The sequence below is a fragment of the Diadema antillarum genome, unplaced genomic scaffold (genome assembly GCF_040938485.1).
Source record: "Diadema antillarum isolate AM-2024a unplaced genomic scaffold, OU_Dant_1.0 seq00000798_RagTag, whole genome shotgun sequence".
Lineage (NCBI taxonomy): Eukaryota > Metazoa > Echinodermata > Echinoidea > Diadematoida > Diadematidae > Diadema > Diadema antillarum.
The window spans coordinates 2,924,643-2,945,966 of record NW_027271682.1 but is presented as its reverse complement, the minus strand read 5'-3'; the positions used below and the strand labels follow the sequence as shown (position 1 = coordinate 2,945,966).

The following is a 21,324-nucleotide window of genomic DNA, read 5'->3' as shown; positions in this document are numbered from 1 at the left end:
AAGTCAAACAACAGCAAAAAAAGAAAAAATGATAATGATAAACAGGCTTGTGAGTAGCGCAAAGCAAATAGACATGCACACATAACTACAGTACCTTACATTTGGCCCCTGCCAAAAAAGTAGGAGTCATAACTATTACATACATCAGTGGTTGTATGATGCACGTCAAAAGGTGAGCCATAAAGCTCAGACAAAATTCTATATGTGATCATGGCTAGACCACAAAGCAGTAGGGCAGATAGAGTTTAAGTGCAGTAAAACCCTTTCCTCTTTATATTGTGTGCAGTGCAAAATATTATATTTGACCTTCTCAGAAAACAGGATGTACATGTAAAAGTTGATACGTGATCAAAGATTTTAGGAATGTATCTCAAGGGTATTTGACTTGGACTTTCAGAACAACAAAAAAAAAAAATCCAAAGTATATATCCTGATATCACAGCATAACAAATTCCTGCCCTACCCTGTCATGAACACTTTGCAAGAAATTGTATCATAGTAGGTTACATTTGACTGTGTCATACCCCAAATGGGAATGTTGCTTGCATTGTACATGATATATTTGATGCCTTTAACCTACATTGTAAATGATAATTAGCCACTGGATGAGAATATGATGCATGAACCCAGCAGTAAAATTATCTGATCCCTAAAAAAACTTAGCAAAGAACATTAATGTTTGAATACAGCTATGCGACCACTTCTTGTAGTTCCACATTTGATACTGTGATGTAGTGTCGTACCATGCCTGTAGCAAGAATTTGAGAGAGAGCTTATAGTTGTATCACCACTCAAACTTGGATCGAAAAAGATCAGGAACAAATGTACTGGTAATATTTTGCAACAGGAATTCGTCAGAATGAACCTTCCCTCATCCTTACTATATTGATACATGTATTTATCAGGATGATATCTTACCCATCATTTCCATGAGCATACTTAAATTGTTATGAATGGAATCCCACAGATCCTGTTGTCACGAGTACCTCCCAGTGATGATGCCAGATGTAAATCCATGGACCCCTTTGATATATACTGTAAAAGTGGAAATTTTCACGGAGTTGAAATTTTTGCGCATTTCTGTCCACCAGAAACTAGTTTGAAAATAAAAGCACATAAATATTTTTGCATGCCATATGTTTCTGTAGGTACATGTAATGTCTTGATTTCGCAGGATTGACAACAGGCAAAACTCATCTTATCCGGCCTAGCGCAAAAAAAAATCAGTCATGGGGAAAATATCTGCATTGAAAGTATACCGGTTGTATAATTGTGGCATGTTCACTCTCTCTGCATGCAGGCTTGGGAATAATAACATCAACTTCTCGGTGGAGTCACTGGATGAGGTGGGGACATCAGAAGGATGGGAGTTCATGGAGGATGAAGACCTAGTGACTCAAGGACCGGAGCCGGAGTCCTGGAGCGTCATGGTGGAGAAGAAGGTACAGTCAAACCTGTCTTAGTGACCACCTGTCTATAGCAGCCACCTGCCGTATACAACCACTAAAAACAATTGCCTCAAAGAGAAAAAGCATGTTAAAGAACCTGTCTGTAGTGGCCACCTGTCTATAATGGCCACCTTTTTTTGTCTCCCTTGGGTGGCTGCTATAGACAGGTTTGACTGTATTATGAAAGCAAACTCATAATGACCAGTTTGCATTTCATTTTTGTTTGCACGAATACGCCATGTCTGTCATGCCACACTTGGGTGCACCATCCACCAGAACAAGCTAGTGAGCTGGATTGCTGTAAGCAGAGTCATAATGACTCATTTCACTGGATGGGCCCATCTTTTACCTCCCAAAACATAAGAGTAGATCATGTCAATTAATAAATGACATAAAATCAAACATAAAAATGGATGAATGGTAGAGACTACACGTTTGTATGACACAGTGTTTGCCCAGTAATTCCAAAAAACCTAGTTTATAGCTGAAAAACTCAGTTTGTTGGTCAATACACTAAGTTTATCATGATAATTAGTTTTTCGCTTGATAATCTAAGTGTATCGCATGTTAAGTAAAGTTTATCGATAAACTTAGTTTTCTCAGTGAACAGAGTTTCTCTCAAAAACTTTGTTTATCGACTGATAAACTGAGTTTTTCAGCGGTGAATTAAGTTTATTGACAAATAAACTGCTGATAAACTAAGTTTTTTCAAAATTGTTGGTCAAATGGCACTCCATATGAGGCTGCCATATTTTCATTCTATTCTTGGCCCAATGTAGCCTTTAAGTATGTGAAGGACCATTGGAAAGGGATATACGTCTTTTGAATGAGGAACGGGAGGTGAAAGTGCGGCCTCGGAAGGAAGAGATATGTGTACATTTGTGTGGATCTGTGGTAGCCATCCAAGGTAACACTGGCCCTAATCCTACCAGCACCCTGGAGGATTAGAAACATTAGGATGTGCAGGGTATTGGGAGTTTCGAGGGGAGGTGTACATTCCTCGTAATGACAGATTTCCTGCGCCGAGTGTTACTTTGCAAATCCAGTGTCAAGTTGATGTGCCCTATGACAGGAATGTAGCGCAGTGAGTTGACAGGAAGTAGTATGTACCCGAGTTGGAACGAGACATTCAAACTTGTCCCGTGTTACATGTACTTTGATTACACTCGAAAGTTGCCTGAACTCCTATGCAAAGCCAATCATACTGCTACTATGTAATGGCAAAGGATACATAGATGTAACATTTTTTTTAGTGTTTTTACTGTGATATCCTGTAGATGCTGGCAAAAAAAAAAAAAAGAAGAAAAAAGTTAGTCGTGAATCTTAGGAAGATTTGGCTGTTGCAAATGTTGGTCGCCATGAGATAAGATACAGATCCCCGGCAATGCTAAGAGATTTGGAAATCATGTGATTTAGCTATGAGGCAACCTCTGATTAGATGCGGGGGCTAGAGATTTGGGCTATGCGTTCTAACAGAAAGAGGGAGTTCTATCTCACGCTGAAATTGGAGAGCTGCGTATTAGTTTATCACGAAAATTTCTCATCAGTCCGTGCATTGCAGCACTGATTCGTGTAGGAAGTGCAGCAACAGACAAGCAGATACTCAAACCACCTTCCTTATTCTTTAATGACATGTGACAACTGTTATGATTGTGTTTAGTACATACAAGTAGCCTCTTAATTCTATCGATATGAGAGTGAAGATGGCCACTAGCTGAAAACCTGACTGCACTTTCCTTCCACTTGGTTTGTTTTCTCATCAGACACTAAAGGACATGAGCAGAAAGGAGATAAAAAGACAGGATGTCATCTTCGGTAAGATACTATATCATCCGTTGAGAATGAGAAGGGCGTTAAGTGGTCGTGAACACTATGGGTTTAGTGGCAACTTAACGCCCTTACCATTCTCTGCCGACGATATACACTGTATACATTTCTTTTGAGTATGATATTTTGCAAGTGGTTAAATTTGTGATAGAGCACCACATTGAGGGGATGAGAAAGAAGTGTTGTCAATTTCAATCAAGAGAAAAATTAGCAATTTACCACCGTAGATACGATATGCAACGCCCTTGTGTTACGGGATATTTCTGTAATAATTTTTGTGATCATTTCCATTTAGTCTTTACAGCCTGAATATACAACATGAGTATTTGTGTTGAGACAACTTTGCTGTACACAATGATGCCAATTGAGCTTGTAAGGCATGCTCTATGTAAGTTTGTCTTTCGTCTTGCTATGCTAATCTGCCTCACTCCAAAATGTGCAGTTTAGGGTTCTCCTTCAAGGTTGGAGATGCCAAACAAGGAGGATCTTGCAGTTTCATGCAAGACTGGATGTTATGTAACAAAGAGTTTGTGGGTCATGGAAATGTCGCGCAACAAGAATCACTGAGCGTCACATAGAAGGCTTGAATATCTGTCTGTGAGGCGTACTGTTGTTGCAGTTGTTGGTACAATGAAAATGATCATCGTTATCTTGATCACCACTATGAATGGAAGAAAAAGTAATGTTAAACAGATGTCAATACAATTGTAAAAAAATTTACTTCACCAATTTCTTTCTTATAGTACTCCATGTGTGCTTTCCATGACCCACATCACTATGCACTTTCTTTGTAAGTGATGATCTAACTATAAAGTACCTGATAGTTGATCAGGAACATGTGCGAACGTCATTTTGTCAGTAATGATATTTCCTGGGTCTAATAGTTATGGTTGCCTCTATATATATCTTTTTGCCCTCAGAATTCATCAAGACAGAAAAGCACCATTTAAGAACACTGAAGATCATGCAGAAGGTGAGTGCCTCGAAAGTGCTGCTGTTGTTGTTGTTGTTTTTTTCATATTCTTCTTTTACTTCATCTTCCCGTTCTTTCATTATTATACTTAATTAACGTCATCTTTTGTCATTGTTGTCTGATATTAAGTGTATTGTATCTGTCATCAATTCCTTGGAGTTGAAAATTACCTTATTAACCTGTTAAGGACGAGTCCCGAGTATGCTCAGGCAGTTGTCTATGGGAAATGCTTGTAGCAAAATCAGTCCATCCTCAATGGGTTAATTTGCTTAGTTCGCCCTTGGGCACACACACTGGAGTGCTTTCTTCACTGATTGGCACCAATGTCTCCAAGCTAATTGTCATTGAATAGAGATTAAATCACCTAATCCCCCTAATCCTGATTGTGTCAGCACTGCCTTCCTGTTGGACTGAGGCACATTGCTACACCTGATTGGGCTTTTTAATCTACATGTATACAACTACATGTACATATATCATTAGGATGGAATATTAAGTGCTGATGAAAATGCTTGTTGTTATTACTTTTTAAAGCAAAGAAATAAAATAATCGGGGCCCTATTGACAAATCATTCGTCCCAGACAATACTGAGGTCAAATCTAGTGATATTATGAGCAGATCAAACGTTTATTTGAACATCTAATAAACTAATGAACTACTAATGGAATGTTTTCATGAGGGAACTCATACTGAATATATAAGCTTGGCAAATGAAGCTACGTGTCAGGGCACTTTAAAGGGACTGTACAGTACTGGTTAAGGTGAGGATTCATGTTTTGAACATTCCTAAGTGAGATAATGAGAAACCTCTTAGGAAATATGAAAGAGCATGTAATTTTCAGAAGGATTCAATGTTTGTTTGATGAAAATTGGTTTTCAAATGGCTGAGATATCCAAAAAAGTAATAATGATAAAAGACTACAGGCCACGCCTTTTATTAGGATCTCTTTGTTTCACATTGTTTTTGGATATCTCGGCCAATTCAAAACCGATTTTCATCAAATAAACTTTTGATACCCTTTAGAATTGCATTCTCTTTGACATCTCATAGAGTGGTTTCTGAATATATCGCAAAACGTTAAAAGCTAAATCCTCACCTCAACGAGAACTGTACACACCCTTTAAGGGTCAGGTGCTGTAAAACACAATATTTTCGCGGCATGAAATTTTCACAAATTGGAGCCGACGGTCTTTTTCGCGGCATGAAATTTTCGCGAGTTGCCTTAACATTCAATGCATATAGTGTAGACAGGAATTTACATGTGCATTTTAAGTTTGCGAATCTTGGCTCTCGCGAAATTCACAAAATTAGAATGCACTCGAGCATTCCTCCTTTTACAGTACACTTTGTAGCTGCAGTAGTACTGTTGTGACTGTTCATCAAGTCATATTATTATTCCTCTCTGTTGATTTGCGTAATGTTCTCCTCCCCGAACTCGTCCAGATCTTCAGCTACGGGATGCAGAATGAACTCAACATGGACCAGGTCGTCATCAAGAAGGTCTTCCCCATGCTGGACGAGCTCGTCGAGATCGCCTCCAAGTTCTACGACAACCTGCAGAAGCGGCAGAAGGAAGCCGAGGTTGTCGAGAGGATCGGCGACATCCTGGTCGACCAGGTGAGGAACTGCTTTCCTTCCAAGCTTTCCCTTCCCCCCCCCCCCCCATAATTATTGTGTCCATTGCACACTCTGGGTGTGTTATATTGGTGAATTTAATGACATGTTGCATATGGCATACCTGCCAACTGTTCAGTTTCAATCTGAATATTCAGATTTTTCGCTGAAAGAAAACACATTAATTTCAGTGTGTTCTGATTTTTTGGAAATATCTGTTAATAGTAAAGTATATGAAATTTATGAAAGTTCAGATCTTTAAATAATTTTTCTTTGTTTGTCCAGATTTATTAAGTCCCAGGGTTGGCAGGTATGATATGGTATCCATGCTCTGACTATTAAAGTGGAGGTACAACAGTATACCATGTAATTGTAAGGACTTCAAGAGAATATAAGGAAAGTAACGGAGACATAAGACATTTTGAGTAAGATTAGGAATATGTAATATCAGCAGGTTGTACGTGTACTTGCATTGTATGAACCCTATTTTGTGAGTGACAATCATTAGTTACAGGCAGTTCATGGACCAATATCAGCAATACCACAGCCAACTTGTTGAAGTGGTCAGTCAACATTTCATTGCTGATAAAGGTTGTTCTCTAGTACAGAGTCTGACTCTCCAGTATATCCACAAAGTGATTGATATCAAGTGTCAAAATGTAAACCTTTTTCCTAGCTGCAATTTTAGCTGCAGCCATGGCCATGGTGTGTATCAGCTGGTATACACTGGTTAACGAGTGGGTGGTAAACACGCATCACAACTTGTTTTTGTTTGAGCCCCGCCGTATTCCATCCCGACACCAAAGTGCCAGTCATTTTATGCTTTCCACAAAATACTGTGTATCTAGTTACGCTGTCGTCCCAAGAACGTCATGCTAGCAGCCATTGTGTAAACACAGGACGTGTAGTGAATGCATCGTTATATTTCAAGAAATTTGCTGCAACCAACACAGACTAAATATAGGACTGTCCCTTTTTATGCGCTACATCCTAGTTCCATGAAATGAGTATGGCAGTGAGGGTAATGGAAACAATGGACCGGGAGATTCCTGTTATGCAGAAATTTGTGGTTGAATAATTAAAGGTCATCTACCCAGATTTTTTTTTCCCCCTGAGAAGGTGGAGTATTAACCAGCCAACTTTATCATAATGGAAAATATGTATGGTGTAATCATAATTTTGACCATTGTTTTGTGTCATATGAAAAGTCTACGGACAAGGGGGGAAAAAAAGCATACTTAGTGCTTATGTGAAATATTGAAATATGAATGTACAAGAGGAACTTTGAAGAGATTTGAATTACAAAGGATTTTGACAACTACACTGCAGAATTAAACCAAAGCAACATGATGCCATGCTCAAAGGGCATTCAATATTTAAGTAGTCTTGCTCAAGCGAAGTAAGATGTTTACCATGTGTTCCTATCTCACTATCAGAGACTCATGTGTCTTCTCTTCCCCCATCTGCCCCCCTCATCTGCCCCCTCCCCCATGCTCCCCCCCCCCCCCCCCCCCGCCCCCCAACCATGCAGTTTGATGGTGAGAACGGTGACAGGATGAAAGTGGCGTATGGGTGCTTGTGCAGTCAACAGAATGAAGCCAAGGGGGTGTACAAAGAGCTGACCAAGACGGACAAGCGATTCCAGGCCTTCATCAAGGTGAGAGAGGTTTGATGGTCAGTTGGCTCAAGGGCCTTGCTTCTCCATGTTCACGGTCACTAGGATCAGTAGTGTGAAATGAAGCGAGAAGAGTAGTGGACATGTCATAAAAAACAGACATTAAATCAGAACGGTATGAAATGTAAATTACTCATGTTTTCACTTAACATGTAATGGTGATAATGGTTCTTACCACATGTGAACAGTAGAGTACTAGGTGATGATGTCATATCTGTACAATTCTTTCATTTCTTTGTACATGAAGATATGAGAAGCATGGTTTTGGATTTCATTTCTAACACGGGAAAAATTAGGGTAGATTTGTGTGCTGATCAATATGAAACTTTTCCTCTTTTATATGTGGTTCGATTTTGCTCCATTTTATGAGCCAAACTTGAACATGAGGTGTGCACTAATGGTAACATCTGTAACTCTGGATCGAATTTCCCTGACATGCTATGCTATTCCTTCTGTCCACAGAAATGCAGCACCAACGCACTCTGTCGGCGGTGGACGATACCTGAGTGTATACTGAGCGTGAGCTCCAGACTCACCAAGTATCAGCTACTCATAGAAGCCATCATTAAGCCAACCAAAGGTACTTTATTTCTTCATCTGCTGCAAAACACATCTCACACACACCTCTTTACTGCAGTTGAAGTCATTAATTCATTTGTCAAGCATTCATGGAGTGCGTGTGTGTGTGCGCGCATATGTGTTATCTGCATATGTAATTTTGCGTACAATCAACCCCATGAGACATTTATATCTATCACATGTAAGGACAGCACCTCAAGTTTTCCCCAATGCCAACATCCAAAGTGGCTTTGTAAAATTTATACAATGTAAGCAGAAACATGGAAATGGTGATGCTTAGTTTTGATACATGTACAGTGTAAAGTATCTTGAGTTTAAGAAAAAAAGGCGTGAATAAGCCACCACACTCTTGCTCCAGAAAGTACACTTGTAAGGTTGCAATGCATGCATAAGTAATATGAAGCAATCACAAAATTAGAGATGTTGTTACATTGTATGTAATTTGTTATTGTAAAGCATATAAGCAGTTTTATGTTTCGTGAAGGATCACATGAAAAATATTAACTCCCCTCTTGTTATTTTCTCATCACCTATGGGGCATGCAGAGAGTAAACAGAAGCAGACCAAACTGGACACTCAAGACTTAACCAAAGCTCTGGAACTTGTCAAGGTTTGTGGATTTGAAGTGTTTACCACTGATCTGTTTATTTGTTTGTTTGTTTGTTTGTTTGTTTGTTTGTTTGTTTGTTTGTCAGTATCATCACCGTTACTCTTAAATAGTACAGATGCCTGTAGAAGACATCTGGTACAGCCATGAGAAACAATGACACACATTCATACACAACACTCTACAAAATGATTGGATACTTAATCATGTTATGTAAATATTCTAAGGTGGGTTTACTGGTATGGTCCTTCAGTTTATCACAGATGTGATGCATTGTAAAGCAGTGAAAACTAGTTTAGAAGCTAGTAGAATTTTACTACGTGTGTGTAATCCATGTAAATGTACAACTTGTATGTTAGACATACACCCTTTTAAATCATGAGTGTGTAGAATGTGTATGACTTTTCTGAACAAGTAGATTATCTCACAGTAATGTTATAAATAACAGTAAAATGATAACAGTAACAAGTTGATTATGAACTCTGACCCTAAATCTTGTTTTTAAAAAACCTTGTCATGAAATCTGGTAATACCTTCGCGACTCGTACTTTCATCATATTTGATAGACTTCTGCTCGATCCTTCTCGGTTCATAAGCCTGAAAAAAAAAAAGGGGGAAAAAAAGGTGATTGTGTGGTTTTGTAACAGGATGACCCTGTCTTACCCTTTTTGTGCTTTGAATGCAGATTGGCACAGAAACAAACTGTCCAAAGTCTATGGCATGGAAAGGGTTGACTATATTCTGAAACTTGTCACTACTGATTCAGCTGTCTTTAGTCCATCGAGGCCTCTGATGATTTTGAAGTCTGGGGCCCGTTTCATAAAACTTGTCATCAGTGACAAGTTGTCATAGATGTGACAAGCTACTGAAATCCTTGCATCTGATTGGCTGAGAGCAAATTTGTCATAGAAATGTGGCAGTTGTCGCTGATGACAAGTTTTATAAAACGGGGCCCCAGGGTGTAGCATTACAGAACTCCTTTTTGCCAGTGTAAGTTGTGGAGCAAGAGTTCAAAGGTCACATTCTCTGTCCCGTGCTTGTCCAGGGCATCTGCAATGATGTGAACGTTCAGGTGCGGGAGACGGAGAGGTGGCAGAGGCTGGTGGAGATCTACAACAGGACAGAGGCCAAGTCTACGGGTACCCTGAAGAGCGGCAAGAAATTCAAGGTTGACCTGAAAAACTTGTCTTCTTATGTCTTAACCTCACTCGGTCTCCTTCTCCATAACCCCGGCAATCCTTTTTTAACTCTTTGTCTTATTAATCCCATGCTCCAGTGCATTTCTTTAATGTCCTGTACGAGTCAGTTCAACTCATTAGTCATTTATGAAATCTATGAAAGGCATGCAGACGTTGAAGTTATGAATTATAATTTGTTTTGTTCTGTATGCCAAACAAAGTTGACATCCTATTGAAATTACATATTAGAAGACATAATCCCATTAATAATCTCATTGACTTTTTGTGTTTGTTTTTCGAATTAGATGTTCCATAGACCATCAGGCATTTTTTTTTCCAAAATAACTTTCCTGTAGTGTGAAGGTGTCCTCTTTTAACAAACATTAATGCACTGTAAAATATTTCAATGCGTTAACTTTTTATTGCTCAATACCGGATACCTCTTCTACAGCATATTTTAACTTCAGTGAACAAATGAAAGAGGCTTGTTACTGTTTGCTTATAACTAACAAAGAAACTGCAATTAAATTAAAGTATCTACAACCAGTGATTTTTCTGTTTAAATTCAATGATGATAGTCTCTGTCAGTAATGTTTAGACTTCTGCCACCTTTCCCCCTGTCTGGTCCAGAAATCTGACCTACTTCAGAGCCGCAAGCTGCGCTACGAGGGAGAACTGTACTGGAAGAGTGCGAGAGCCAAGCTGACGGAGGTGCACGGAGTGCTTCTCACAGACGTCCTTCTGCTTCTCACCGAGAGCAATGGCAAATACACGTTTGCATCGCAAGACAACAAGGTACGACATGAGCTGGATGTCCAGTTATATTTTTAGGCTATTTGGAAAGATCAGCAAAGTTTTTATCCTATATTATTAAGATTGTATTTAATTCGCAGATCTTTTTTCCCATTTTTCCTTTTACAAATTAAGTACTATGTGTTTTCATTGTGGAATACAGTCTGCAAGTTGTATTAAATGGGCCTATTAAAAATATATTTACATTTTTAAGGTTTGTGAAAGAAATGTTAAACGATTGGTACTATTCCATTTAGAATTTGTTGTTTCTATATGTATTTTGTTTTATTTAACTTTCCTTTCACTCTCCCTCCCCCCTCCCACCCAACATCTTCAAAACAATTTCTTGGCTGGGTAATTCCCAAATTTGTGGCTGTGAAAGAGGCCATGCCCAGGATTTGGGATGTCTCCCTGTGCTAGGATTGTCTGCGTTCACACATCAAACTTTATTTCAAATCTTGCCCACAGCCTCCTGTCATCCCGCTCTTTAAGCTGATGGTGAGGGACGTCGCCATAGACAGCAAGAGCGTCTACCTGATCAGCCCCAACAAGGCGGGCCCGGAGATGTACGAGGTAATGTGCCCAACAGAGCACGCCCGCAAGGAGTGGAAGAAGATGCTCCTGGAAGCCATCGAGGAGTGTCCTCCAGAAGGTATGCCACTCACTTGTCACTCCTACCTCGTGGTAATTCATCAATAGCTGACATTATATCCCTCATGTAAAGTTTCTTGCATTATGATTTTACAGAGCACGAAAACGGGTTAGATTTACTAGCATACAACGAGCAGCTGGATGCAGTGCAAAGGCTTACTATCTAGCGTGATGTAGTATATTTGGGAATCCACGATCTGCACGTGATCGCGATTCTGAATTGAATTGAATTGAATTGAATTGAATTCTGCGATCGATATCTAAATTTCTTACATTTTTACAGTATGCGTAGTAGCTAGCGATAGCTGGCTCGCTTGCAGTGCAGTGCCGGTGGTGCCAGCAGCGCAGCATGCATACAGAAATCTGTGGTATGGCCACGGTGGCGTGCGTGTGTGATCAATGTAATTCAGTTCAATTGACAACATGTAGCTTCAAGCAATGGAGGAAATCTGTAAGTTGCAGCAGAAGTACAACATATCAGGTATGGCTTAGGGATTGTTTCAGGAAACAAAGTGTACATTGCAAAGAGAGCTCATAGAATCATGACGTGCTTGAATGATTCACCTTGCATATTATTGATGCCCTCTCTCTCTCTCTCCACAATTCTTCCAGAGGTGGGAATAGTCGGAGTAGACGTACAGAACGAAGAGGACAGGAAAGCAGCTGAAAGGAGAGCCCTGAGGATCAAACAACTTATAGGTGAGCACGAGGGTCTTGGGAATAGTTTGAGCATCAATCACTACATATTTATACACATGACCACTTACTTACTTAAGGATATCTACAAGATCATTGTGTCATTGTTAAGTCAACGTCTTTGGTGCAAATTCACAGAAAAGTGCTATTCTGGCCTGTCTAGATTACTTTGGTCATTTCATTTGAGAGAAAAAAACAATTAATTGAAACTATATACTGTATTAAAAAAAAACTGAAGAAATAAGCTATTGGTACTCCGTAATTGAAGTGTGAGCATTCTGGTAATCGCAGTATGTATTTAACTTTGTTGAAGAGTAGAGTTTAAATGCCGTTTCCTCATTGTGACTTTCTTTTTTTTTTGGGGGGGGGGGATGGGGAGAATGTGTCTGTGTGAGTGTGTTTGAAACAAAATTCCTCATTTTGATATATCATCATGACAGCTGAATGTAACTATATTCAAGTTTGTATACTGCTGAAGTAGAAACTTTTACATACATGTATATAATGAATTCTTCCCACTTGGCCAATTTAATTAAATTTCACATTTTTATCATGTTGCGGATGAGCGTATTTTGTATGTCTAAGATACCCCCCCCCCCCCAAAAAAAAAAGAAGAAGAAGAAGAAGAAGAAGAAGAAGAAGAAGAAGGCAAAGAATATGAATAACAAATAACAAATGGCATTTCTTTCTGTAGGGCCCAAAGTTTATGAAAATAATCCACAATGCTAAACATCCTGTGTGTGCAGTATGCCTGGATTGAGTGTCTGATTCCCCATTTTTTTGTTTCCACCTGTATTCTCTTCCACCAAGATATGATGCATGACAAGGACAAACAGTTAACCCGCATCATGACAGAGAAGATGAGTATGATGACAGAAGTGAAGGAACTCATCATGAAGGAAGACGGCATGGGCTCAGTGAGTACTCCAAGGGATCCTTGCATTTTTTTTTTTTTAAGAAGAGACACATCTTAAAGGGATGGTATTGGTGGAGATGAGGATTGGGCTTTTAGCTTTTTTGGAAGATACCAAGAAACCACTTATGAAATAGTACAGAGCATACCATTCTATGAGGAATTCAAAGTTTATTTGATGAAATCGGTAGTGGAATGGCTGAGACATCCAAAAACAAAGTAAAACAAAGTGATCGTAATAAAATTAGAAATGCTCTGTTTTGGGTATCTCAGCCATTTCAAAACCAATTTCATCAAATAAACATTGAATTCCTCTTGACATTGCATGCTCTTTCACATTTCATAAGACATTTCTCATCATCTTACCAACAAATGGTAGAAACCTGCAGTTAGGTCTCTACCAAAACTATATGATCAGTATTATTTAGATCCGCCTTGAAAAACTTATAAAACAATATATGAGTGAAGTTGCAATATCATCACATTGAAGTTTTAACCAGTAAACTCTTAAAGAGATGATACAGTTTGGGTTGAGTTGGGGATTCAGATTTTAACTTCTTATGAGATAATTAGAAATCATCTATATGAAATAGTAAAGAGCATACAATTCTAAGTGGAATTAAAAGTTCATTTGTTTAAATTGGTTTTGAAATTCTTGAGATATCCAAAATCAAAGAGGTCCTAATAAAAGGTGAGTCCCACCTTTTATTAGGAACACTTTGTTAGACTTTGGCTTTTGATATATCTCAGCCATTTCAAAATCGATTTTCATCAAATGAAATTTCAATTCCTTTTAGAATTGATGCTCTTTAATTTTTCATATAAATGGTTTCTGATTATCTCACAATAAAGTTAAAGCCTGATTCCTAGCAAGCCAGCTATACAATGTATGTATCTAAAAGAAGTATCTATATATCTGTCTATCTATACACATCTGTATATCTTTATTTCCATCTCTCTCTCTCTGTATTTTTGTATCATGTGATTACAAAGTTCACGTAATATTTTATGCTTCCTTCTTTCTTCCAGCTCAAGATCCCACTGATTTCAATGCAAGAAAATCAGATGGACCAAACCCGTGACCTAATCTTGGCAGCAATGAAAGAAGGTAACCTCATGCTTTATGCTCATAAAGACACACCATTCCAGCAAGAATGCATGCATGCATGACTGCATAAAAATATATGCAATACAATCCATCTTTTCTTCAAAATACTTGTACTCAAAGGCAATGGGCATTTCAATTTTCTTTGGGTCTTGCTTGTTTAATAGTTTCAAGGATTTTTTCCCCAGAGGGTTGTGTCCTACACTGTATACTCAGTCTATCCCCACAGGAATATGCCATTGGTGATGTATGGGTAGTTTTCAGAGTTCTTTCAAACGGTGAGGCTCGCTTATAAAATTGCATGCATTTCTAGTCTCCGCCAAAGTTTATTTGAAAATGGCCAGTGTTACCGGGAGAGGAATGGCAAGGTATGTTAAATATAATCATCGAAGGGTTCATGTACCCTTCATCCCAGATTCTTGAAATCAGGAAAATTCATGTTCATATTGACCACTGCAATGCTTCAGCATAACAGATTGAATATTAAGCTGCTTTAAACCTGAATCAAAGCTCGTTCACCGATATCAAAGCTTTTGATTTGACATGAAGCCATACACCATCAAAAGAATTGCCAAAAATGATTTGATGCTTTGCTTTTTATTTTCTTTATTCCATCCCATTGTATTGCATGTCGGGATCATTTTTATGTTTTTATAACGAAGCTTTGTCTGTTGACACTAAGAGATGCACATCAGTATCAAAGAAAAGGAAAATCAATTTATGCAATACGAAAAAGAGAATGCCCGGATTATTTCTGAAATATGAAATACCAGCAGATGAGTTTGATATTAGAAGTGGCGAAGGAAATATGCTCCTCTTTACCGTACTCACTTTTCCTTGCAGTAACATGGGATTTCTATAGCAGCATGGTGTGTATCGATGAAATGAATACAATGCACTGTAAGTGAGAATGTAGAAGTGCAGACACACTGCCAAGTCAATTGACACATACAGTATGTACATAATTACACAGCATGCACTGGATTATATGTATATCAAGCAACAGCTCTGGTGCACAAGTACACCTCCTCAGTTTAATGCATCCGGCAAATTAAGTCGTTCATGTAACATCTAGTGCAGACGACATTATTCGTGGTGCCGTGCACTTTAATAGCTCTCTTACCTTTTAAAGGATAGGTTCACACATATTATGTTAGGGTGTATGAAGCCCCCTTTTACAAAAGAAAGAGTTGTGAGCTCCCTGTCTTATGCATTTTGTTGCATTTTTAAAAAGGCAAGCATTTAATGCTCCACACCATTACATCTACTCATGCAGAGTGCATGCTTGACATCCCCCTTAGAATTTCTCGTCATGCATTTAGGCCAAAGTTTGTGCTTTTCCCCTCATTTTTGTGATTAATCATTCACATCTAGATGCAATGTGTGAGATTGTAGATTCCAGGAACTGTTGATAAAATGATGTAAGATAGATATTACACTCCAATGTATTCGTAACATCCCACTAGAAATATTTACACCCCAATCAGTCATCAGTGTAGATGATACATTTTGTAGTAGCATATGTGTGCGTATCATCCACTAAATGATAAAGGAGGCGATAGGCTTGACTTTAGGCACATACCTATATATTGAAATTAAATCCCATCCTGTTTCTGTATGATCATATGAAAAAAAGACATCAGTCACAAAAGGCTTAGATATGAGAATAGTACTTAATGACCAAAATGATCACAACTGAATTTTTGACTTGAGCTATTTAGAGGAGTCCCACATTCCCATTTCCGTGTTATCACTTTTTAAGCATTTAATAAATGTCTTAATAACTTTTGAGTTTGTAAATGATCAGTTCAAACCATGATTAAAATTGTCTCTCTGAAATGAGTGTTTGTTTATAGTTTGTAAGCAAAACTGCAGTGGGGCTTCAAAACGATGGTGTACTGGCCATCATAGTTTAATTTCTAACTGAATTTAAAAGAAATAATGATATCAGTCAATCACAATATGATGAGATAAAACTTTAAAGGAACAGTATGGACTCTAGCTTTTGTCCCTCCAGTTTTGCCTACTGCGAGCCCTCCAGGTAATATCATATACTGTAGATATGCATTTTAGTCATAATAGATGAACAAAGATGACAGTCAGTTATACAGTGTAGAGGATGTACATTGTTTGCTGCGAACCCTTACTGACACATTGGATTCAGTCATGCTATCTCCTATGCAAAGTCTTTGGTTTCTGTTTGCATGGGTGATTTTTCATATTTCATTCTGGTCCCTGCCCCCATATTCTTCATCTATTTTTCCTCCCCTACACCCCTCCTCTTCCCCCTCCCCCTCCCCCCCCCCCCCCATCACTTTACCCTGATTCTTCCTCCATTCTACCTTGGGTGACGGACGATAGCCAACTTCCTGACTCGGGCGGTGTGTGGTGGTTCCGCCGGGCTGAGTCGGAGGCCGACCAGTGTGGGTGAGAGAGAATCGGGTAACCACGGGAACACGGCACTTCCCCGCCGCGCCGAGACTTTCAGCGGGTTTGATAGTGCCCAGAATGGTGAGGAAACAAAAGCAGCACGTGTCGGAGATGTTCCCAGCCGATTAGTTCGAATGGAAGAACCCTCCCACATCCTCCTAGAGCTAGTGGAACCAGTTCAAATATACCATGTATTCCAATAGTACTTACTCATGTGATGTTTTAAAATACAACTGATGACGTCTAGTTGTCTACTCGGTTTAGTGCACCACTGTATATATGCATGTGAAGAAGGCATGAACGCTCTTCTTTCATTTCATACTCACTTTTTTGTTTCTAATGGCAGACATACATATCTTCATATTTGTTAACATGTTAACATTCTCATACACTTTTCTCTGATTTATTGTCACCATGCGTTTGCAGTTGATTTCACATCATTTGAGCTTCTCTCCACGATGCGGCAAAAATACTTGCACTCATGAAAAAAAAAAAGAAATTCCACTCATGCAGAGAGATTATTACGATACATGTACAGTGTGGCTACTGAACTGTAGCTGGTATGATTGATTGTCTACAGTCTCGATCCAATTTAGATTGCACTGCCTTGAAAGCATACTCTGCAAACATGTAAGAAGTGAATCAGAAGTTAATGCATGAGCTTTTTGTAAAGATATAAGATCAGCTGTGCTGATGCATTGTGGTATATGTATATGTTATGTATTTGGAGGGGAAGATAAATACCTCCACTTCATTTTATGTGAAGAGGTACGTGGTATAAAAGATGAGAAGAAATGATATCAATGGCAAGATTCCAAATGACGTTATTTTCCAATGAAATGATCGCAATATAGAGCTTCCTTGGCAAAAGGCCCTGTTTGGTTTTAGAAAGAAGAAAAAAAAAAAGGCGCAGTAAATATCATTTCAGCTAGAGTCAAATGCCCTGTCCCATCAAGGCTATAATCGATAGTAATTCTCCCTTGCTGCCGAATGATCCAGCCAACTGTCTTCAGTCACAAATCAACATATTGAGGATCTCACTCCATTTTTGGAAGCAGTCTCATTCAGCTTATGGTGAATGTATGCTGCTGGTTTATGGGCCCAGCTCATGAAACAGAATGCTTGTTTGGGTGTTTTGTTAGATGTTTATACCCCCGCCAAACGAAGTTTGAAGGGGGTATATAGGAATCAGCAGACGGTCGGTCAGGCGGTCGGGCGGTCGGTCCGTTGCAAATCTTGCGTCGCGAACTACTTCCTCAGTTTTCAACCGATTCCCATAAAACTTGGCACAGATGTTTGCCTTGGGTTGTAGATGTGCAAGACGTATTTTTTGACAGTACCCAAAAGTACGTTGCCATGGTAACGGCATATTATGGGCAAAAATAGGTACAAATCTTGCGTCGCGAACTCCTCCCACAGTTTTTGATCAATTTTTATGAAATTAGGTACAGATGTTCATCTGAATATGTTAATGTGCAAGACACATATTTCCGCAGTGGCAAAAAGTGCGTTGCCATGGTAACGGCATGTTATTGGTAAAATATAGGGCAAAATGCTTCATGGCAAAACTGCTTCATCAGTGTTCTTCCAATTCTCATGGAATTCATATTGAATGGTTTGTCTTAGGATATAGGTCAGCATGACACATTTCTTGACAGTGACAAAAAGTATGTTGCCATGGTAACAGCTCACATATTATGAGCCAAAATGATGGAAAATTTTGTGTTGCAAACTACTTCCTCAGTTTTTGCCCAATTTCCATGAAACTTGGTACAGATGTGTGCCTTTGGTTGTAGATGTGCAAGACGCATTTTTTGACAGTACCCGAAAGTATGTTGCCATGGTAACGGCATATTAATGGCAGAAGATCAAGGAAAGATCTTGCGGATTTAACTACTTCCTCAATTTTTTTACCAAAGCTTATGAAATGTGGCACACACCTTGATCTTGGTGGGAAGATGTGCAAGACATATTTTTTGGACGTGTCGGAAGCTGCGTTGCCATGGTAACGGCATATTAATTAACGACAAAGTGCATTGTTTCTTTTTTACGACATCATTCGTGTATAATTTATATTGTATTGAAAAAAAAATCCTTTATCGGACGAGTGTAAGAGAAATGAAAAAAAAAAATTGTATCACTTTGGATTATGTCAACTTTTTCTTTTCTTTTCTTTGTGATGATGGAAATAAATAAACTATTGAAATTGAAAAATTGAAATTGAAATTGCGGAAGATCAAGGAAAGATCTTGTGGATTGAACTATTTCCTCAGTTTTTGACAAAAGCTTATGAAATGTGGCACACACAATAGTCTTGGTGGGAAGATGTGCAAGACATATTTTTCGGACGTGTCGGAAGCTGCGTTGCCATGGTAACGGCATTTAAATGGCAGAAGATCAAGGAAAGATCATTCCTTGGGTAAGACTGTCGTCACGGGGCGGGGTATTAATCACCTTAAGTGATATTTCTAGTTTGATTTGTCTTGGGAACCAAAGCCAATATTGCACATTTTCACCTTCCATGGTGTGCTTCCGACAGGCGCAGCCGCCAAGAAGCGTGTGTTGCCGATCCCTGCCGAGTCGACGACGCGGAGCAGCAGCTTTCCCAATCTGACGGGCACCGCCACCACCACCACAGAACAGGTGGGCGCCTTCACCCCACCAGCTGAGGAGCCGGAGGGAGAGGACAGCCCCATCCTCTCTCCAACCTCACTGGGCGTGGACGGGGTGTCGCCCCTGCCCAGCCCCTCCCACCGGCCCGCCAGGGAGATGTCTCTGCCGGTAGGGAGGAACAGGGGGAGCCAGGCTGGCCGGCACCGGGCGTCGACCATCATTGGAGGAGTGGTGAGGATAGGGGATAGGGTCATCAGATGAAAACAATAGGGGTGTATCATCACCTGTGGTGGGGGAGGAGGGGGGGGGAGAGGGGGGCAACAACTTTGATATGTAGTATACCAGGAATTGATTTCCCTTGGGATTCCATGATGCTTTTTATAGTTAACTACCTGTATAAAGTTAGGACTTCCATCAATTAAGATGCCAGGGAATCTTAAAACTTCATATGAAAGGGCATTTCACTTTGAGCAGTAGAGCTGTGTGGGGGTGAAAGCCAATATAATCCATGGATTAGATTGAAAGCCTGCTCTACCATCTCTACAAGGTAGTTGCATTCTGTTTTATTGATGAATATTTTTAAATGTTTTAAACTGATTTGACAGCGAGAGTGATAATTGTGATAATATGAAATGGACCAATTCTATCTGAACATGCTCAACGCACACAAAAAAAATTATCACTGTGATGTTTCTCAGGATATATAAAGATTGGTACGTGATGATCAACACAATTTTTCCCATCATCAAATGGATTTTCTCTTCCATTCTATGTTAGAACTATTATAAGTATCATTCAATGGAGTTACGCCCTTCTTGTCCTGCAGGACTTACCGACAGCGATGATCAAAGACAGAACTGATACGCCAGAGGAGCCTTCACCAGCAGAAATCAGGAAGAATAGTAAGCCAATTTGAGGATACCCTCGTGTGCCTAATAAATGCATGATGGTTTTCAATACGCTGCATGTTGATTTTAAGGCTTAGAAGTAGCTTCCTTATGTCTAAGACCCTCCTTACTATGGTTACTGCTTGAGAAGTGAGCTGGGCCACAGTTGAGCCACCAGAGAGGCAAGTCCAAGTTAAATGGCCTATAGGAACCCACCAGAATTTTTTGACTATGTCTTAGAATTTATCCAACTTTATAAAGGTTCATAAAAGTATATTACACAAGCATACATGTATTTTGTATTTACCAATAAATTGAATAATAAGAGAAACAATGCATACTTTTCAAGGTTGACAGAAAAGTAATTAATGTTGGACAAGAGTTATCCTGAGAAAATCATAGCTTGTGAAATGTGGATCACTCAATGAATAATGTGTAAATAACATATCATTCAAAATCTGTGTATAATGTATGTACAGATAGAGTATAACTGTTTATTGTAATGCAGCTAATGTGATATTTTGCACCAATGGCAGATGAGGAATCTAGCAATTCCATTAGTAATTTTCTGTCATCATAACCAATTTAAAACTCAGGTAGTACCCTGAACTCCTGCTTCCAAATTAATGAGGGATACAAGCCTTCAGTATGTTCATACCATGACTTTAGTTTTCGTAGATAATTTGGGGGTTTGGCAACTTGCAAGCAAGATGTTCTCCAATAGATTTCAGGTGACATACATTTAGTCGATGTACAGTGTATAAGGTTGCCATGTTTGTCTTTCGGGAATTGCATTGCATGTAGCCTGAATGTTGTAGTCTGTCTGAGGTATTGAGGTTTCATGGTAACAAACTCATAGTACATGTAGTCTACAATAATTGCATCTACCGTAATGTAGTTTTGTGGTAGGGATACAAATTTTCAGAATATTAGCATTAGCTTGTGACGTTATGATAAGTTGTATCTTCTCATTTCTCTGGTTTGTTAATATAACAGCTGACAGCCCAGCTGCCTTGGAACACGTGAATGCTGCTAGTCATATCTTGGAGCATCTAAGTACATTGCTGGTAAGCTTGTGTGGAAAGCTTGGCCTCTTTTATATCCGAAGCTTGGAATCTGTGTATGTGTGTGTGTGTACATATAACAGAATGGTGGAAGGCAGGGTAGTGGTAATATGCACCTGGGAGGTATGGCTGGTTCTTTTCAAAAGTAAAATATATCTATCATGGTAAGTGTAAATGATTAATAGCCACTGGTTGGCAAGCTTTTGGGGTATTCTCATAAATGCAGCTATCTTGTGACTTGAGAACCCCATCTATAGTTACATGTTCTTT

General features: G+C 39.2%; 1 protein-coding gene across 1 annotated transcript in view; it reads left to right on the top strand.

Moving 5' to 3' along the window:
• The window catches only part of LOC139739399 (uncharacterized), a 257,483-nt gene that overhangs the window by 226,383 nt on the left and 9,776 nt on the right, over nucleotides 1–21,324 (top strand). Inside the window, exons 28-44 of the mRNA XM_071650020.1 lie at nucleotides 1,301–1,442; nucleotides 3,212–3,263; nucleotides 4,196–4,248; nucleotides 5,694–5,867; nucleotides 7,396–7,521; nucleotides 8,002–8,119; nucleotides 8,664–8,728; nucleotides 9,771–9,893; nucleotides 10,534–10,698; nucleotides 11,164–11,362; nucleotides 11,971–12,045; nucleotides 12,853–12,959; nucleotides 13,985–14,063; nucleotides 16,422–16,571; nucleotides 19,030–19,334; nucleotides 19,930–20,005; nucleotides 20,987–21,057. Of these exons, the coding sequence (XP_071506121.1) occupies nucleotides 1,301–1,442; nucleotides 3,212–3,263; nucleotides 4,196–4,248; nucleotides 5,694–5,867; nucleotides 7,396–7,521; nucleotides 8,002–8,119; nucleotides 8,664–8,728; nucleotides 9,771–9,893; nucleotides 10,534–10,698; nucleotides 11,164–11,362; nucleotides 11,971–12,045; nucleotides 12,853–12,959; nucleotides 13,985–14,063; nucleotides 16,422–16,571; nucleotides 19,030–19,334; nucleotides 19,930–20,005; nucleotides 20,987–21,057 (2,080 nt within the window). The remainder of the gene's footprint in view (nucleotides 1–1,300; nucleotides 1,443–3,211; nucleotides 3,264–4,195; nucleotides 4,249–5,693; nucleotides 5,868–7,395; nucleotides 7,522–8,001; nucleotides 8,120–8,663; nucleotides 8,729–9,770; nucleotides 9,894–10,533; nucleotides 10,699–11,163; nucleotides 11,363–11,970; nucleotides 12,046–12,852; nucleotides 12,960–13,984; nucleotides 14,064–16,421; nucleotides 16,572–19,029; nucleotides 19,335–19,929; nucleotides 20,006–20,986; nucleotides 21,058–21,324) is intronic.